The 21,614-nt window shown below is 43.3% G+C and overlaps 1 protein-coding gene across 4 annotated transcripts in view; it reads left to right on the top strand.

Moving 5' to 3' along the window:
- Positions 1 to 1,614: 1,614 nt before the first annotated feature.
- eml1 (EMAP like 1) overlaps positions 1,615 to 21,614 on the top strand; it is a 95,947-nt gene continuing 75,947 nt past the window's right edge. For 2 of the 4 annotated variants that reach the window (XM_041847230.2, XM_041847231.2), the window contains exons 1-2: positions 1,615 to 1,850; positions 17,823 to 17,897. In XM_041847230.2, coding sequence (XP_041703164.2) covers positions 1,817 to 1,850; positions 17,823 to 17,897 — 109 coding nt within the window. In that variant the 5' untranslated portion in view covers positions 1,615 to 1,816. The remainder of the gene's footprint in view (positions 1,851 to 17,822; positions 17,898 to 21,614) is intronic. The other 2 variants (XM_041847232.2, XM_041847235.2) reach the window with 2 other exon arrangements.

The raw sequence follows: 21,614 nt of genomic DNA on the forward strand, positions 1-21,614 counted from the left end.
CACAATAACAAGTAAATTACATTAGAACATCACAGGCATCATAAATGATTTAAAGGTAATCAAAAACAATTCCACACCTCAGTGAACTCATTTATCATTAGGGTTTTAAACTGCCCTAATGGCGGGTAAAACCAAGTATATTTTATTTTCCAAAACACTTAAAAATGTATCTGAATATATATATATATATATATATATATTTTTATGCACCCTTATTTGACCAGGTAAGTTGACTGAGAACACATTCTCATGTACAGCAACGAACTGGGGAATAGTTACAGGGGAGAGGAGGGGGGATGAATGAGCCAATTGGAAGCTGGGGATGATTAGGTGGCCATGATGGTATGAGGGCCAGATTGGTTATTTAGCCAGGATACTCTTACGATAAATCTTTAGTGACCACAGAGTCAGGACACCCATTTAAAGACCCACCTGAAAGACAGCATTATGCATTAGTACGTTGGATGGTGCCCACACTAACCGTGTCCCCATTTTTAAAAATGAAGAATGTGTTTGTTTTCTATGACAGTGTTTTGGTATCTCTGTTTGCCTTTTCATATTGTATTGATGTGTAAAGGGCTCATCTGCAAAAGTGACCTTGGTCTCAGCATAACTCCCTGACAATTCCTGTCAAAATGAAGGTTAAATAAAAATAAAACAGAAGTCTGTCGCCACCTTACCTCCTCTTCTTCACTGCACTGACCAGCTGAAAGCCAGCCTAATGGTGAGCACCATGTTGTAGTCACCTATTAAATCTGTTCTAATCAATGCAGATTAAGGGTGGGAGACAAGATGACAGATTTTTGAGCAATTGAGCCTTTGTAGTGTTGAGCATGGAGACCAATACAGTGTGCAATGTGACATTGGCGCCCTCTAGCGGCAGAAATACACTACTACTACTGCCAACCGAGCCAAAGTATCCACAGGAGCTTGTATTTGGCAGAGCAGCAATCCCAGCGTTCGACCAGTTGGCACATATATGTCTTTGTCACATAAGTCTTTTTTGACTGAGGAGGTAACATTCCATAAAGCAACAGCTGTGTTCAGGATGAAATCCGCTCTCTGCTGTGGATGCCACATTCCCTTTGAAAAGTAACATCCGACAATATAATGTTTCTCCGGTACGAGTGGCGCAGTGGTCTAAGGCACTGCTAGCTGTGCCACTAGAGATCCTGGTTCGAATCCAGGCTCTGTTGTAGCCGGCCGCAACCGGGAGACCCATGGGGTGGAGCACAATTGGCCCAGGGTAGGGGAGGGAATGGCCGGCAGGGATGTAGCTCAGTTGGTAGAGCATGGCAGTCGCTCTGGATAAGCGCGTACGAAAAAGTAAAGATTGTATTTGTTAATGTCTCTTTTTGTTTTTCAAGATAATTTATCTCTGTTCCAGGAAATTTATCGAAAATGTATGGACATTTAAAATCTAAAAGAAAACAACATGGATTTGACACCGTTTTGAGGTTCAGAAATCTAATAAGGAGGCCTCTCAATATTCATAAGATGAAATGAGGTGAGTCATCCCGATGGGTAGGTCTGCCAACGGATGCACTGTCCAATAGCAGCCTGGACATTAGTGCTTGATAGGCATGCTTAGGGTCCCGCAGTCATAACACACTCAGAGAGACAGACAGACCTACGGCCTGTTCGACGGTGGCCACTCCGCTCCAGGGTCTCACACAGCCAGCCGTGTAGAGGAGGGGCTCACACACACGCTCACACACACGCTCATACACACGCTCTGTGAGAGGAGGAGAAGCAGGAGCAATCTGACACCGCGGGAGGTGAAGGAGAAGGACTTTACTAACTGTCCCCCGTCAACATGTCAGACTGCGGCTGCGAGGGACTGCCTATGGGTGAGTGTCAGACAGACAGACAGACAGACAAGACAGGTAGACAGACAGAGAGAGAAGGCAAGCAGGCAGACAGACAGGCAGACAGAGAGGTCGGACAGACAGGCAGACAGACAGGGCAGGCAGACAGACAGACAGACAGACAGGGCAGGCAAGTAGACTGAGAGGGCAGGCAGACAGACAGACAGACAGACAGACAGACAGACAGGGCCGATCAGCTCCATCCTGTGTTGATCTGAGACCACTGGGACAGCTCACCCTGCAAATATTCAGCCAGAGGAGAGCTTCACATTGTGACCATATATGGAGACTTAATTTTCAGTACTTTTCTGTCACATCGAGACTTATGTACGTAACTGTGTGCATGTTTGTATGAGAGAGGGAGGGGTTCTTAACAATGATTTTCTGCTTGACAGTGCCTCACAGCGAGTGGCCGATAGTGATTTCTGTGTCATTACATTTACTGTAAGTGGTGTCCTATTCCAGAGGGGAACCGGAGTCATCTAGTCTCTCTGACATGGCATCAGCAACAAAGGGTAACGAGCTGTTCCCACATGGGGTTGTGTGCTTATGTGTGCCCACATCTTGTGTGACCGACGGGCATTAAGTGAGGGGTCATTTCACACAAGTAGAGCCTGAGACTGAGAAGAGCTGAAGGTTGACAGCAGCACCGGCAGGGGAGGAGAAACAATGGGCTCTCACCCCTGCCCTCCCCATGCGGTCTGGGATAGTCCCTTCAGTCTCTCACCCCCGGCACTCTCACTCCATAGCTATACTAAATCCAAATGTGTAGCACTAAACTAGCTAAACAGACCGTAAGTTGAGAAAAAGGGACATGGGCGTGTTCAAGACATCTTCATGGCTCATCCTAACTACGTTGTGAAGACATACAATTCTTTAAAGTTTATTAAAATAAAACAAATAGGAAATAGATTCCTACGTCTAATTATTTAATTTGAACGTGTTTTGTTTTTCATTGACCAGCCTTTGTTTTTTATTATTAACCGACTCAGTGGCCTTGTAGTGTCTGCCCTTAAATAGGAAGGTTGGCAGTTCGGTCCCCGGGCTGAGTCATACCAAAGACTGTAAAAATGGGACCCGATGTGTCTCTGCTTGACACTCAGATTGGGGGGTAAGACCCTGTGGATAGACTAGTGTCCTGTCCAGTGTACTTGTACATCAATAATAAAATAATAATATGCCATTTAGCAGACGCTTTTATCCAAAGCGACTTACAGTCATGCGTGCATACATTTTTGTGTATGGGTGGTCCCGGGGATCGAACCCACTACCTTGGCGTTACAAGCGCCGTGCTCTACCAGCTGAGCTACAGAGGACCAATCAAGCTGCCTCACGCTAGAAAAAACAGATCTAAAAACCCTTTATTCATAGGCTACTTGGCTAATGTTGGGCCATGATTTAAAAAAAGACGCACCTATGCGAAGCAGCTCTGCCTTAAAGCAAGAGAATGGCATAGTAGAAGTTTAATCATAGAAATAGAATGACTAGAGCAGACACTCCTATTCTCTTCCCTTGAGGAGTATCTTTGTTCGGATCTATTGATAGACAGCTATACAGCTATACCAACACTTAGGTCCTTGTGTCATATGTTCTTTGTGGATATACAGTATGCACATTGAAATGGATGGGATTCACATTCCTGTTCATTTAAATAGCCCACTGTTCTCTATACAGCATATAGACTGGGTTCTCTCCAGACTGACATGCATGAAGATTTATGGTGGAATCGTGTTAGAAAGAATGGGACAGCTGTTATTCGGGTTGCCTATATAAATAGGCTACACTGCATTATAAACTGGGTGATTCGAGCTCTGAATGCTGATTGGCTGACAGCCGTGGTATATCAGACCACGGGTATGACAAAACTTTTATTTTTACTGCTCTAATTACGACGGTAACCAGTTTATAATAGCAATAAGGCACCTCTGGGGTTTGTGGTATATGGCCAATATACCACGGCTAAGGGCTGTATCCAGCCACTCCGCGTTGTGTCGTGCATAAGAACAGCCCTTAGCCGTGGTATATTGGCCATATACCACACCCCCTCAGGCCTTATTGCTTAATTATAGCATAGAAACAGTGCATCATTTTGGCTCAGAGGCTTCCCACTAGCCCATTCAATAGACGCTAATGTTAAACTGTCTAAACATCGATACGCCTTAATGGTGAAAGGGTTTTGGAACCCTTTGGAACTTTCTTATCGACAAAAAACCTTTTTCAAAAGACAAAAGGTTCTTCTTCTTCTTTGGTGAGGTTTAAAAATGTATGCACTCACTAACTGTAAGTCGCTCTGGATAAGAGCGTCTGCTAAATGACAAAAAATTTAAAATTTAAATGTTTAACGGCAGTTGGCATCCAATATGTTTAATTACTGCCCCCAACTGAACTATAGTATAGATCCATTACACTTTGCAATACAAAATGGGAAAGGGGAACCAGGAAAAAAATATATAGACACAACTGTCCCACAGTTGACAGTGCATGTCAGAGCAAAAACCAAGCCATGAGGTCGAAGGTAACGTAACAAAATGTGAAAAAGGTCAAGGGGTCTGAACACTTTCCGAATGCACTGTATATACACTACCGTTCAAAAGTTTGGGGTCACTTAGAAATGTCCTTGTTTTCAAAAGAAAAGCAATTTTTTTGTCCATTAAAATAACATCAAATTGATCAGAAATACAGTGTAGACATTGTTAATGTTGTAAATGGCTATTGTAGCTGGAAACTGCTGATTTTTTAATGGAATATATACATAGGCATACAGAAGCCCATTATCAGCAACCATCAGTCCTGTGTTCCAATGGCATGTTGTGTTTGCTAATCCAAGTTTATCATTTTAAAAGGCTAATTGATCATTAGAAAACCCTTTTGCAATTATGTTAGCACAGCTGAAAACTCTTGTGCTGATTAAAGAAGCAATAAAACTGGCCTTCTTGAGACTAGTTGAGTATCTGGAGCATCAGCAATTGTGGGTTCGATCTCGTACAACGATGTGTGCTACTTCCTTCACAGAACAGCGCAAACTGGCTCTAACCAGAATAGAAAGAGGAGTGGGAGGCCCCGGTGCACAACTGAGCAAGAGGACAAATACATTAGAGTGTCTAGTTTGAGAAACAGATGCCTCACAGGTCCTCAACTGGCAGCTTCATTAAATAGTACCCGCAAAACACCAGTCTCAACGTCAACAGTGAAGAGGCGACTCCAGGATGCTGACCTTCTTGGCAGAGTTTTAAAGAAAAAGCCATACAGTGAGGGAAAAAAGTATTTGATCCCCTGCTGATTTTGTACGTTTGCCCACTGACAAAGACATGATCAGTCTATAATTTTAATGGTAGGTTTATTTGAACAGTGAGAGACAGAATAACAACAAAAAAATCCCCCAAAACGCATGTCATAAAAAATATATACATTGATTTGCATTTTAATGAGGGAAATAAGTATTTGACCCCTCTGCAAAACATTACTTAGTACTTGGTGGCAAAACCCTTGTTGGCAATCACAGAGGTCAGACATTTCTTGTAGTTGGCCACCAGGTTTGCACACATCTCAGGAGGGATTTTGTCCCACTCCTCTTTGCTGATCTTCTCCAAGTCATTAAGGTTTCGAGCTTGATGTTTGGCAACTCGAACCTTCAACTCCCTCCACAGATTTTCTATGGGATTAAGGTCTGGAGACTGGCTAGGCCACTCCAGGACCTTAATGTGCTTCTTCTTGAGCCACTCCTTTGTTGCCTTGGCCGTGTGTTTTGGGTCATTGTCATGCTGGAATACCCATCCACGACCCATTTTCAATGCCCTGGCTGAGGGAAGGAGGTTCTCACCCAAGATTTGACGGTACATGGCCCCGTCCATTGTCCCTTTGATGCGGTGAAGTTGTCCTGTCCCCTTAGCAGAAAAACACCCCCAAAGCATAATGTTTCCACCTCCATGTTTGACGGTGGGGATGGTGTTCTTGGGGTCATAGGCAGCATTCCTCCTCCTCCAAACACAGCGAGTTGAGTTGATGCCAAAGAGCTCGATTTTGGTCTCATCTGACCACAACACTTTCACCCAGTTCTCCTCTGAATCATTCAGATGTTCATTGGCAAACTTGAGACGGCCCTGTATATGTGCTTTCTTGAGCAGGGGGACCTTGCGGGCGCTGCAGAATTTCAGTCCTTCACGGCGTAGTGTGTTACCAATTGTTTTCTTGGTGACTATGATCCTAGCTGCCTTGAGATCATTGACAAGATCCTCCCGTGTAGTTCTGGGCTGATTCCTCACCGTTCTCATGATCATTGCAACTCCATGAAGTGAGATCCTGCATGGAGCCCCAGGCTGAGGGAGATTGACAGTTCTTTTGTGTTTCTTCCATTTGCGTATAATTGCACCAACTGTTGTCACCTTCTCACCAAGCTGCTTGGCGATGGTCTTGTAGCCCATCCCAGCCTTGTGTAGGTCTACAATCTTGTCCCTGACATCCTTGGAGACCTCTTTGGTATTGGCCATGGTGGAGAGTTTGGAATCTGATTGATTGATTGCTTCTGTGGACAGGTGTCTTTTATATAGGTAACAAGCTGAGATTAGGAGCACTCCCTTTAAGAGTGTGCTCCTAATCTCAGCTCGTTACCAGTATAAAAGACACCTGGGAGCTAGAAATCTTTCTGATTGAGAGGGGGTCAAATACTTATTTCCCTCATTAAAATGCAAATTAATTTATAACATTTTTGACATGCGTTTTTCTGGATTTTTTTGTTGTTATTCTGTATCTCACTGTTCAAATAAACCTACCATTAAAATTATAGACTGATCATTTCTTTGTCAGTGGGCAAACGTACAAAATCAGCAGGGGATCAAATACTTTTTTCCCTCACTGTATCTCAGACTGGCCAATAAAAAGAAAATATTAAGATGGGCAAAAGAACGAAGACACTGGACAGAGGAAGATTGGAAAAAAGTGTTATGGACAGACTAATCGAAGTTTGAGGTGTTCGGATCACAAAGAAGAACATTTGTGAGACGCAGACCAAACGAAAAGATGCTGGAGGAGTGCTTGATGCCATCTGTCAAGCATGGTGGAGGCAATGTGATGGTCTGGGGGTGCTTTGGTGGTGGTAAAGTGGGAGATTTGTACAGGGTAAAAGGGATCTTGAAGAAGGAAGGCTATCACTCCATTTTGCAACGCCATGCCTTACCCTGTGGACGGCGCTTGATTGGAGCCAATTTCCTCCTACAACAGGACAATGACCCAAAGCACAGCTCCAAACTATGCAAGAACTATTTAGGGAAGAAGCAGTCAGCTGGTATTCTGTCTATAATGGAGTGGCCAGCACAGTCACCGGATCTCAACCCTACTGAGCTGTTGTGGGAGCAGCTTGACTGTATGGTACGTTAGAAGTGCCCATCAAGCCAATCCAACTTGTGGGAGGTGCTTCAGGAAGCATTGCGTGAAATCGCTTCAGATTACCTCAACAAATTGACAACTAGAATGCCAAAGGTCTGCAAGGCTGTAATTGCTGCAAATGGAGGATTCTTTGACGAAAGCAAAGTTTGAAGACACAATTAATATTTCTATTAAAAATCATTATTTCTAACCTTTTCAATGACTACATTTCCTATGCATTTTGCTATATTTCCTATTCAAACTCCTTTCATGTATGTTTTCATGGAAAACAAGGACATTTCTAAGTGATTCCAAACTTTTGAACGGTGGTGTATATATATGTGTGCATTTCCAAATCATGTCCAATCAATTGAATTTACCACAGGTGGACTCCAATCAAGTTGTAGAAACATTTTAAGGATGATCAATGGAAACAGGATGCACCTGAGCTCAATTTAGAGTCTCATAGCAAAGGGTCTGAATACTAATGTAAATAAGGTATTTCTGTTTTTTATTTTTAATAAATTTGCTAAAATTTCTAAAAACCTGTTTTCACTTTGTCATTATGGGTATTGTGTGTAGATTGATGAGGGGAAAAATTTAATTTAATCAATTTTAGAATAAGACTGTAACGTAACAAATTGTGGAAAAGGTCAAGGGATCTGAATACTTTCTGAATGCACTGTATATACAGTACCAGTCAAAAGTTTGGACACACCTGCTCATTCAAGGGTTTTTCTTTATTTTTACTATTTTCTACATTGTAGAATAATAGTGGAGACATCAAAACTATGAAATAACACATATGGAATCATGTACAGTGGGGAGAACAAGTATTTGATACACTGCCGATTTAGCAGGTTTTCCTACTAACAAAGCATGTAGAGGTCTGTAATTTTTATCATAGGTACACTTCAACTGTGAGAGATGGAATCTAAAACAAAAATCCAGAAAATCACATTGTATGATTTTAAAGTAATTACTTTGCATTTTATTGCATGACATAAGTCCCTCTATCACTGTCTCATTAATTGAATCTCACAAAACTGAATAGTGACAATTTTCACGTGACTTCCGTCTCGCTTCCGCATTGTCTCCGTGCTGCTGTGCTGTTTGTTGCTACTTGGCTACCTGCCAAACTATTCACGTTTTACTTTTAATAAACGTTTAATCAATCTCTGTGTTCAACAAATTTACCAACTTTTTAGTTTTGTCCTCACTCATCTTTTTTCGTTAAACTTTTTCACCCCGGACGTTTATCCCGAGACAGAAGAGTCATTTTCCTGTGCGTTTTAGCTGCCAACTTTACGTTATTTTCCTTTTTTCCATCGCAACTTTTTTCCCTTATTCAACTTTTTCACCCGGACGCTTTATCTGGACATGGTTCATCAACATCTTCAACAGCCGAAGCTAAGTAGTAACATTAACATGATGTCTTCTAATTGCAGTCGCTGTACTCATAATATACAGGAGAACGATCGCCTTACGGCGAGAATAGCTGTGCTACAAGCCCAGCTTCAGACGCAATCGTTAGGCAAGGGTAATCTCAGTGTAGGAAAGGAAGAAACAGCGTCTGTGCCACCAGTAAGTACAGACAGTAACGTTAGTATAAATCCCCCGCACAGTCCCCGCAGCCGGACAACTTTCTCATGGCTTCTGGAGGGAAATACTGTTGGAATGCTCAACCGGTGTCGCTCATTCAGCCGACAGAAACCTTCAACCGGTTTTCCCCATTATGTAGCGAGTCGGAGTCTGAGTCTGAGTCTTCTCTTGTCTCTACTCCTCCCGTTACGGGGTCTGAGACGCCAAGGCTCCCACCATTAGCTCTGACAAATTGAAAACCCTAGTCATTGGCGACTCCATTACCCGCAGTATTAGACTTAAACGAATCACCCAGCGATCATACACTGTTTACCAGGGGGCAGGGCTACCGACGTTAAGGCTAATCTAAAGATGGTGCTGGCTAAAGCTAAAACTGGCGAGTGTAGAGAGTATAGAGATATTGTTATCCACGTCGGCACCAACGATGTTAGGATGAAACAGTCAGAGGTCACCAAGTGCAACATAGCTTCAGCGTGTAAATCAGCTAGAAAGATGTGTCGGCATCGAGTAATTGTCTCTGGCCCCCTCCCAGTTAGGGGAAGTGACGAGCTCTACAGCAGAGTCTCAGCACTTAATCGCTGGTTGAAAACTGTTTTCTGCCCCTCCCAAAAGATAACATTTGTGGATAATTGGCCCTCTTTCTGGGACTCACCCACAAACAGGACCAAGCCTGACCTGCTGAGGAGTGACGGACTCCATCCTAGCTGGAGGGTGCTCTCCTCTTATCTACCAACATAGATAGGGCTCTAACTCCTCTAGCCCCACAGTGAAATAGGGTGCAGGCCAGGCAGCAGGCTGTTAGCCAACCTGCCAGCTTAGTGGAGTCTGCCAATAGCACAGTCAGTGTAGTCAGCTCAGCCATACCCATTGAGACTGTGTCTGTGCCTCGACCTAGGTTGGGCAAAACTAAACATGGCGGTGTTCACCCTAGCAATCTTATTAGGATAAAGACCTCCTCCATTCCTGCCATTATTGAAAGAGATCGTGATACCTCACATCTCAAAATAGGGTTACTTAATGTTAGATCCCTCACTTCAAAGGCAGTCATAGTCAATGAACTAATCACTGATCATAATCTTGATGTGATTGGCCTGACTGAAACATGGCTTAAGCCTGATGAATTTGCTGTGTTAAATGAGGCCTCACCTCCTGGTTACACTAGTGACCATATTCCCCGTGCATCCCGCAAAGGCGGAGGTGTTGCTAACATTTACGATAGCAAATTTCAATTTACAAAAAAAAAATGGCGTTTTCATCTTTTGAGCTTCTAGTCATGAAATCTATGCAGCCTACTCAATCACTTTTTATAGCTACTGTTTACAGGCCTCCTGGGCCATATACAGCGTTCCTCTCTGAGTTTCCTGAATTCCTATCAGACCTTGTAGTCATAGCAGATCATATTCTAATTTTTGGTGATTTTAATATTCACATGGAGAAGTCCACAGACCCACTCCAAAAGTCTTTCGGAGCCATTATCGACTCAGTGGGTTTTGTCCAACATGTCTCTGGACCTACTCACTGCCACAGTCATACTCTGGACCTAGTTTTGTCCCATGGAATAAATGTTGTAGATCTTAATGTTTTTCCACAAAATCCTGGACTATCGGACCACCATTTTATTACATTTGCAATCGCAACAAATAATCTGCTCAGACCCCAACCAAGGAGCATCAAAAGTCGTGCTATAAATTCTCAAACAACACAAAAATTCATTGATGCCCTTCCAGACTCCTTCTGCCTACCCAAGGACGTCAGAGGACAAAAATCAGTTAACCACTTAACTGAGGAACTCAATTTAACCTTGCGCAATACCCTAGATGCAGTTGCACCCCTAAAAACGAAAAACATTTGTCATAAGAAACTAGCTCCCTGGTATACAGAAAATACCCGAGCTTTGAAGCAAGCTTCCAGGAAATTGGAACGAAATGGCGCCACACCAAACTGGAAGTCTTCCGACTAGCTTGGAAAGACAGTACCGTGCAGTACCGAAGAGCCCTCACTGCTGCTCGATCATCCTACTTTTCCAACTAAATCGAGGAAAATAAGAACAATCCAAAATTTCTTTTGATACTGTTGCAAAGCTAACTAAAAAGCAGCATTCCCCAAGAGAGGATGGCTTTCACTTCAGCAGTGATAAATTCATGAACTTCTTTGAGGAAAAGATCATGACCATTAGAAAGCAAATTACGGACTCCTCTTTGAATCTGCGTATTCCTCCAGGGCTTAGCTGTCCTGGATCTGCACAGCTCTGCGAGGGCCTGGGATCGGGAGAGACACTTAAGTGTTTTAGTACTATATCTCTTGACACAATGATGAAAATAATCATGGCCTCTAAACCTTCAAGCTGCATACTGGATCCTATTCCTACTAAACTGCTGAAGGAGCTGCTTCCTGTGCTTGGCCCTCCTATGTTGAACATAATAAACAGCTCTCTATCCACCGGATGTGTACCAAACTCACTAAAAGTGGCAGTGATAAAGCCTCTCTTGAAAAAGCCAAACCTTGACCCGGAAAATATAAAAAACTATCGGCCTATATCGAATCTTCCATTCCTCTCAAAAAATTTTAGAAAAAGCTGTTGCGCAGCAACTCACTGCCTTTCTGAAGACAAACAATGTATACGAAATGCTTCAGTCTGGTTTTAGACCCCCATCATAGCACTGAGACTGCACTTGTGAAGGTGGTAAATGACCTTTTAATGGCGTCAGACCGAGGGCTCTGCATCTGTCCTCGTGCTACTAGACCTTAGTGCTGCCTTTGACACCATCGATCACCACATTCTTTTGGAGAGACTGGAAACCCAAATTGGTCTACACGGACAAGTTCTGGCCTGGTTTAGATCCTACCTGTCGGAAAGATATCAGTTTGTCTCTGTGAATGGTCTGTCCTCCGACAAATCAACTGTACATTTCGGTGTTCCTCAAGGTTCCGTTTTAGGACCACTATTGTTTTCACTATATATTTTACCTCTTGGGGATGTTATTCGAAAACATAATGTTAACTTTCACTGCTATGCGGATGACACACAGCTGTACATTTCAATGAAACATGGTGAAGCCCCAAAATTGCCCTCGCTAGAAGCCTGTGTTTCAGACATAAGGAAGTGGATGGCTGAAAACTTTTTACTTTTAAACTCGGACAAAACAGAGATGCTTGTTCTAGGTCCCAAGAAACAAAGAGATCTTCTGTTAAATCTGACAATTCATCTTGATGGTTGTAAAGTCGTCTCAAATAAAACTGTGAAGGACCTCGGCGTTACTCTTGACCCTGATCTCTCTTTTGGCGAACATATCAAGACTGTTTCAAGGACAGCTTTTTTCCATCTACGTAACATTGCAAAAATCAGAAATTTTCTGTCCAAAATGATGCAGAAAAATTAATCCATGCATTTGTTACTTCTAGGTTAGACTACTGCAATGCTCTATTTTCCGGCTACCCGGATAAAGCACTAAATAAACTTCAGTTAGTGCTAAATACGGCTGCTAGAATCCTGACTAGAACCAAGAAATTTGATCATATTACTCCAGTGCTAGCTTCCCTACACTGGCTTCCTGTTAAGGCAAGGGCTGATTTCAAGGTTTTACTGTTAACCTATAAAGCGTTACATGGGCTTGCTCCTACCTATCTTTCCGAGTTGGTCCTGCCGTACATACCAATACGTACGCTACGGTCACAAGACGCAGGCCTCCTAATTGTCCCTAGAATTTCTAAGCAAACAGCGGGAGGCAGGGCTTTCTCCTATAGATCTCCATTTTTATGGAACAGTCTGCCTACCCATGTGAGAGACGCAGACTCGGTCTCAACTTTTAAGTCTTTACTGAAGACTTATCTCTTCAGTAGGTCATATGATTGAGTGTAGTCTGGCCCAGGAGTGTGAAGGTGAACGGAAAGGCTGGAGCAACGAACAGCCCTTGCTGTCTCTGCCAGGCCGGTTCCCCTCTCCACTGGGGTTCTCTGCCTCTAACCCTGTTGCAGGGGCTGAGTCACTGGCTTGCTGGTGCTCTTTCATGCCGTCCCTGGGAGGGTGCGTCACTTGAGTGGGTTGAGTTACTGACGTGATCTTCCTGTCTGGGTTGGCGCCCCCCCTTGGTTTGTGCTGTGGTGGAGACCTCTGTGGGCTATACTCGGCCTTGTCTCAGGATTGTAAGTTGGTGGTTGGGGATATCCCTCTAGTGGTGCGGGGGCTGTGCTTTGGCGGAGTGGGTGGGGTTATATCCTTCCTGTTTGGCCCTGTCCGGGGTTTCTTCGGATGGGGCCACAGTGTCTCCGGACCGCTCCTGTCTCAGCCTCCAGTATTTATGCTGCAGTAGTTTATGTGTCGGGGGCTGGGGTTAGTTGGTTATACCTGGAGTACTTCTCCTGTCTTATCCAGTGTCCTGTGTGAATTTAAGTATGCTCTCTCTAATTCTCTCGTTCTCTCTTTCTCTCTGAGAACCTGAGCCCTAGGACCATACGTCAGGACTACCGGGCATGATGACACCTTGCTGTCCCCAGTCCGCCTGGCCTTGCTGCTATTCCAGTTTCAACTGTTCTGCCTGCGGCTACGAAACCCCTACCTGTCCCAGACCTGCTGTTTTCAACTCTTAATGATCGGCTATGAAAAGCCAACTGAGAGACCTGAGCCCTAGGACCATACGTCGGGACTACCGGCCGTGGTGACTCCTTGCTGTCCCCAGTCCGCCTGGCCTTGCTGCTATTCCAGTTTCAACTGTTCTGCCTGCGGTTATGGAACCCCTACCTGTCCCAGACCTGCTGTTTTAAACTCTTAATGATCGGCTATGAAAAGCCAACTGAGATTTATTCCTGATTATTATTTGACCATGCTTGTCACTTATGAACATTTTTGAACATCTTGGCATGGTTCTGTTATAATCTTCACCCGGCACAGCCAGAAGAGGACTGGCCACCCCTCATAGCCTGGTTCCTCTCTAGGTTTCTTCCTAGGTTTTGGCCTTTCTAGGGAGTTTTTCCTAGCCACCGTGCTTCTACACCTGCATTACTAGCTGTTTGGGGTTTTAGGCTGGGTTTCTGTACAGCACTTCGAGATATTAGCTGATGTAAGAAGGGCTATATAAAATAAAATTGATTGATTGATTGAAAATACTTCCATTTGGGATGTTATGTGGTTAGCATGCTTCTCTTCAGCTAACCAGACACGCTCAATAAACCAGTAATAGATAGCAGAATGAATAGTTAATGCCAAAAGCAGAGAACTTCTACTACAGGGTTCAGAGGGGGAGAAGCACATTTGGAATCCAGAAAATCACATTGTATGATTTTTAAGTAATTCATTTGCATTTTATTGCATGACATAAGTATTTGATACATCAGAAAAGCAGAACTTAATATTTGGTACAGAAACCTTTGTTTGCAATTACAGAGATCATACGTTTCCTGTAGGTCTTGACCAGGTTTGCACACACTGCAGCTGGGATTTTGGTCCACTGCTCCATACAGACCTTCTCCAGATCCTTCAGGTTTCGGGGCTGTCGCTGGGCAATACGGACTTTCAGCTCCCTCCAAAGATTTTCTATTGGGTTCAGGTCTGGAGACTGGCTAGGCCACTCCAGAGCCTTGAAATGCTTCTTACAGAGCCACTCCTTAGTTGCCCTGGCTGTGTGCTTCTGGTCGTTGTCATGCTGGAAGACCCAGCCACAACCCATCTTCAATGCTCTTACTGAGGGAAGGAGGTTGTTGGCCAAGATCTCGCGATACATGGCCCCATCCATCCTCCCCTCAATACGGTGCAGTCGTCCTGTCTCCTTTGCAGAAAAGCATCCCCAAAGAATGATGTTTCCACCTCCATGCTTCACGGTTGGGATGGTGTTCTTGGGGTTGTACTCATCCTTCTTCTTCCTCCAAACACGGCGAGTGGAGTTTAGACCAAAAAGCTCTATTTTTGTCTCATCAGACCACATGACCTTCTCCCATTCCTCCTCTGGATCATCCAGATGGTCATTGGCAAACTTCAGACAGGCCTGGACATGCGCTGGCTTGAGCAGGCTGACCTTGCGTGCGCTGCAGGATTTTAATCCATGACGGCGTAGTGTGTTACTAATGGTTTTCTTTGAGACTGTGGTCCGAGCTCTCTTCAGGTCATTGATCAGGTCCTGCCGTGTAGTTCTGGGCTGATCCCTCACCTTCCTCATGATTATTGATGCCCCACGAGTAGAGATCTTACATGGAGCCCCAGACCGAGGGTGATTGACCGTCATCTTGAACTTCTTCCATTTTCTAATAATTGCGCCAACAGTTGTTGCCTTCTCACCAAGCTGCTTGCCTATTGTCCTGTAGCCCATCCCAGCCTTGTGCAGGTCTACAATTTTATCCCTGATGTCCTTACACAGCTCTCTGGTCTTGGCCATTGTGGAGAGGTTGGAGTCTGTTTGATTGAGTGTGTGGACAGGTGTCTTTTATACAGGTAACGAGTTCAAACAGGTGCAGTTAATACAGGTAATGAGTGGAGAACAGGAGGGCTTCTTAAAGAAAAACTAACAGGTCTGTGAGAGCCGGAATTCTTACTGGATCGTAGGGGATCAAAAACTTATGTCATGCAATAAAATGCAAATTAATTACTTAAAAATCATACAATGTGATTTTCTGGATTTTTGTTTTAGATTCCATCTCTCACAGTTGAAGTGTACCTATAATAAAAGATTACAGACCTCTACATGCTTTGTAAGTAGGAAAACCTGCAAAATCGGCAGTGTATCAAATACTTGTTCTCCCCACTGTAGTAACCAAAAAAGTGCTAAACAAATCAAAATATATTTTATATTTGAGATTCTTCAAATAGCCACCCTTTGCCTTGATGACAGCTTTGCACACTCTTGGCATTCTCTCAACCAGCTTCACCTGGAATGCTTTTCCAACAGTCTTGAAGGAGTTCCCACATATGCTTAGCACTAGTTGGCTGCTTTTCCTTCACTCTGCCGTCCGACTCATCCCAAACCATCTCAATTGGGTTGAGGTCAGGGGATTGTGGAGGCCAGGTCATCTGATGCTTTACTCCATCACTCTCCTTCTTGGTAAAATAGACCTTACACAGCCTGGAGGTGTGTTGGGTCATTGTCCTGTTGAAAAACAAATGATAGTTCCACTAAGCCCAAACCAGATGGGATGGCATATCGCTGCAGAATGCTGTGGGAGCCATTCTGGTTAAGTGTGCCTTGAATTCTAAATAAATCACAGACAGTGTCACCAGCAAAGCACCCCCACACCATAACACCTCCTCCTCCATGCTTTACGGTGGGAACTACACATGTGGAGATCATCCGTTCACCTACTCTGCGTCTCACAAAGACATGGCGGTTGGAACCAAAAATCTCCAATTTGGACTCCAGACCAAAGGACAAATTTCCACCGGTCTAATGTCCATTGCTCGTGTTTCTTGGCCCAAGCAGGTCTCTTCTTATTATTGGTGTCCTTTAGTAGTGGTTTCTTTGCAGCAATTCGACCATGAAGGCCTGATTCACACAATCCCCTCTGAACAGTTGACGTTGAGATGTGTCTGTTACTTGAACTCTGTGAAGCATTTATTTGGGTTGCAATTTCTGAGGTTGGTAACTCTAATTAACTTATCCTCTGCAGCAGAGGTAACTCTGGGTCTTCCATTCCTGTGGTGGTCCTCATGAGAGCCAGTTTCATCATAGCGCTTGATGGTTTTTGCGACTGCACTTGAAGAAAGATTCTATGTTCTGTATTGACTGACCTTAATGTCTTAAAGTAATGATGGACTGTCGTTTCTCTTTGCTTATTTGAGCTGTTCTTGCCATAATATGGACTTGGTCTTTAACCAAATAGGGATATCTTCTGTATACCCCCCCCCCCCCCCTACCTTGTCACAACACATCTGATTGCCTCAAATGCATTAAGAATAAAAGTAATTCCACAAATTAACTTTTAAGAAGGCACACCTGTTAATTGAAATGCATTCCAGGTGACTACTTCATGAAGCTGGTTGAGAGAATGCCAAGAGTGTGCAAAGCTGTCATCAAGGCAAAGGGTGGCTATTTGAAGATATAAAATATATTTTGATTTGTTAACACTTTTTTGGTTACTACATGATTCCATATATGTTATTTCATAGTTTCGATGTCTTCACTATTATTCTACAGTGTAAAGTATAGTAAAAATAAAGAAAAACCCTTGAATGAGTAGGTGTGTCCAAACTTTCGACTGGTAGTGTATGTAGAGGGTTTCCAAAAACGTATCGCAAGCAAGGATTATTAACGCTTTCCAAATGTTTAAACAGAGCATCGAGATTGTAGTTCCCATGGAGCCAGCTGTGGTCGATATGTTCAGCTGAGAACCCAAGACTAGGGAAGCTGTCGGCCCCCTTGGGTTCTCGACAGCTAGGTTCCCACTAGATGGGCAAGTGGCAAAGTCAAAATTTGCTAAAGTGTTCTTAATTTAAGGTTAGGGTTAGGCATAAAGTTAAAGTTAACGGTGGTGTTAATGTTAGGGTTAAGTTTAAAATCTGATTATGACTTGCCCAGATGTTAACAACCCTGACAGTCTCATGTGCTACAACTCCCTACCACTAGGTGTCAGTATGCACACATATTTACAAATGTGTACATTCCTTCAGTATAAGCAAATGCTGGAAGTGGAAATGTTTGTGGTTGTAGTGACATCAATGCATAAGGACGAATGTGAGGCAATGTCAGCGTTTTATGGAACGAAGGCAAGTACCTGACTGGAAAAACATGATCAAAAGTAGTGAAAACTGTAAGGCTTTCAAGAACTGTAATATGGACAGAGATTATTTTGAGGTCTGATGCTTTTATAGACACGTATTGCCTGTGGTAAGAGTATACAGTACTCTTAATGAAGCATATGAACTAAAACGTGACATATTGTAGGCTATAATCACGATGTCAGCTATATTGATTGTAAAAATCCACAGCACACCATATCTACCTTTAGCCATGTCCAAGACACATGATTCTCTGTTTGACGCAATACCTTTACTCTCCAAATGATTTGCAGTGCGAGCTCATACCACGGTCATCCTGGGGCAAGAAACAAAGGATGGGGAGAATGTGGAGGAGGTGGCAGATGGAGGTGAGGCAAAATGGGAAGCAGCATTGGGTACCTGCCTGGTGTAACTGAGATGTATTATACATGTGGTGAGAGTTGACAGTTCAGCATGTGTGACAAATAGCCAACAGCTTTAACTCGGAGAGCTGCAGACATTACATGGGGATGGGCATAGTTTCTGGGACACTGATGTCAAGCAGGCATCCCTCTATCGCTTGACGACAAGTACCCCTAGTGATATGACATCCTATTGTAGCCTAGCTTCGCCTTACACACAGTAGGCTAGTGAGGTATTACAAATCTATCGCGGAATGTTGCTTTGAGTTTGGATTGGATTGGATCCTCCAATCAAACTGACAGGAATATTTAATCGAGGTATATAGCTAGGTTTCCATGCAATTTGCGACAGATTTACATGTGAATATTCTCAAATCTGCATAAAACAATATGCACATTTTCCCACCAGAGATGTTTCTGTCAAACTGACTTTTTGCGAATAGAAGGCTGTGCGTGATGACCTAGTGCACATACAAATAACTTTTGATGTTAAATTCCCATGTACCGAATGAAAAATAAAAGTTAGATGGGTTTCCATTGCATTTTCAGCTCTACTGATAATGTTTTCTTTAAAAACTGTTGCGTTATAAAGCAAATGTTCCCATGCTGGTCTTGGCACATGCGATCTAGCCAACAGCTCGCAGATACAGTGCGTGTAGCCTACCTACAGTGAGGGAAAAAAGTATTTGATCCCCTGCTGATTTTGTTGGTTTGCCCACTGACAAAGAAATGATCAGTCAATAATTTTAATGGAAGGTTTATTTGAACAGTGAGAGACAGAATAACAACAATAAAATCCAGAAAAACGCATGTCAAAAATGTTCTGAATTGATTTGCATTTTAATGAGGGAAATAAGTATTTGACCCCTCTGCAATACATTACTTAGTACTTGGTGGCAAAACCCTTGTTGGCAATCACAGAGGTCAGACATTTCTTGTAGTTGGCCACCAGGTTTGCACACATCTCAGGAGGGATTTTGTCCCACTCCTCTTTGCAGATCTTCTCGAAGTCATTAAGGTTTCGAGGCTGACGTTTGGCAACTCGAACCTTCAGCTCCCTCCACAGATTTTCTATGGGATTAAGGTCTGGAGACTGGCTAGGCCACTCCAGGACCTTAATGTGCTTCTTCTTGAGCCACTCCTTTGTTGCCTTGGCCGTGTGTTTTGGGTCATTGTCATGCTGGAATACCCATCCACAACCCATTTTCAATGCCCTGGCTGAGGGAAGGAGGTTCTCACCCAAGATTTGACGGTACATGGCCCCGTCCATCGTCCCTTTGATGCGGTGAAGTTGTCCTGTCCCCTTAGCAGAAAAACACCCCCAAAGCATAATGTTTCCACCTCCATGTTTGACGGTGGGGGTGGTGTTCTTGGGGTCATAAGCAGCATTCCTCCTCCTCCAAACACGGCGAGTTGAGTTGATGCCAAAGAGCTCGATTTTGGTCTCATCTGACCACAACACTTTCACCCAGTTCTCCTCTGAATCATTCAGATGTTCATTGGCAAACTTCAGACGGGCCTGTATATGTGCTTTCTTGAGCAGGGGGACTTTGCGGGCGCTGCAGGATTTCAGTCCTTCACGGCGTAGTGTGTTACCAATTGTTTTCTTGGTGACTATGGTCCCAGCTGCCTTGAGATCATTGACAAGATCCTCCCGTGTAGTTCTGGACTGATTCCTCACCGTTCTCATGATCATTGCAACTCCACGAGGTGAGATCTTGCATGGAGCCCCAGGCTGAGGGAGATTGACAGTTCTTTTGTGTTTCTTCAATTTGCGAATAATCTCACCAACTGTTGTCACCTCTCACCAAACTGCTTGGCGATGGACTTGTAGCCCATTCCAGCCTTGTGTAGGTCTACAATCTTGTCCCTGACATCCTTGGAGAGCTCTTTGGTCTTGGCCATGGTGGAGAGTTTGGAATCTGATTGACTGATTGCTTCTGTGGACAGGTTTCTTTTATACAGGTAACAAACTGAGATTAGGAGCACTCCCTTTAAGAGTGTGCTCCTAATCTAAGCTCGTTACCTATATAAAAGACACCTGGGAGCCAGAAATCTTTCTGATTGAGAGGGGGTCAAATACTTATTTCCCTCATTAAAATGCAAATCAATTTATAACATTTTTGACATGCGTTTTTCTGGATTTTGTTGTTGTTATTCTGTCTCTCACTGTTCAAATAAACCTACCATTAAAAAATTGTAGACTGATCATTTATTTGTCAGTGGGCAAACGTACATAATCAGCAGGGGATCAAATACTTTTTTCCCTCACTGTAGATGATGGTGGATAAGAGCGATATTATTCGAATTTGTCAAATGGCAGCCAAGCATCGATCATCATTTCACCAGAATATGACCCTCGATATTTATTGGAAAGGAGAATTAAGCTCGTCACCTTGCCCACTCAGCAGGTGACATCCATGGATGTCGAGTTATGGGCTATATCAGGTCGGCCAAAAATTGTATCACTTGCTGTACTCTCTGAAAACATGAGATCCATGAAAGTAATCATATATTGCATAGCCTATATGGATTAAATTATGGTGGCTTCATGGAAATATCCACAATACAATCTTCATAAAATATTATTTGTTTTTCGACAAATGTAGCTTGTCAAATTGTCAGATGTTCTGACATAATGCAGAATATGAGTGAAAATGGCCTGTAATCTTATGGGTGCACAATTTAACAACAAAATGTATAACTATTTGAATTAGATATTTTAACCACCAATTTACTTCTGTGACAACCTTACGGCGTAAGTGCTAGGAGAACAAAAGATTGAGCCATTCGCTCCATTCACTCCTCCAGCGACCACGCAGAAGCCACACAGCACAGCGCCGACCTTCAAAAGCTTGAGGACATGCGAGAGTGGGGACTGTAAGTACACATTTTTGTCAGAATCATTTTCTAAACATTTTTGTAATCTGTTCAGGTCGCAAACTTATTATTTTCTCTAGACTTTTCTATAGAATGCAGATGCTAGATAGCTAGCTAACTAACGTTACAACACAGACAGAAGTGGATAGCTAAATATATTTGACTAGCTACAAGTTGGGAAAGCATAGCTAGCTAACTGATTTGCTTACTATCTAACTTTCTGTATGGGTTAACTACACTGAACAAAAATATAAACGTAACATGTAAAGTGTTGGTCCCATGTTTCATGAGTTGAAATAAAGATCCCAGAAATGTACCACAAGCTTATTTCTCTCAAATTATGTGCACAAATTTGTTTACATCTTTGTTAGTGAGCATTTCTCCTTTGCCAAGATAATCCATCCACCCGACAGATGTGGCATATCAAGAAGCTGATTAAACAGCATAATCATTACACAGGTGCACCTTGTGCTGGGGACAATAAAAGGCCACTCAAAAATGTGCAGTTTTGTCACACAACACAATGCCACAGATGTCTCAAGTTTTGAGGGAGTGTGCAATTGGCATGCTGACTGCAGGAAAGTGCACCAGAACTGTTGCCAGATAATTGCATGTTAATTTCTCTACCATAATCCACGTCCAACGTCGTTTTAGAGAATTTGGCAGTATGTCCAACCGGTCTCACAATAGCAGACCACGTGTATGGCGTCGTGTGGCCGAGCTGTTTGCTGATGCCAATATTGTGAACAGAGTGCTCCATGGTGGCGGTGGTTTTATGGTATGGGCAAGCATAAGCTACGGACA

This window comes from Coregonus clupeaformis, chromosome 21 (genome assembly GCF_020615455.1).
Source record: "Coregonus clupeaformis isolate EN_2021a chromosome 21, ASM2061545v1, whole genome shotgun sequence".
Classification (NCBI taxonomy): Eukaryota; Metazoa; Chordata; class Actinopteri; order Salmoniformes; family Salmonidae; genus Coregonus; species Coregonus clupeaformis.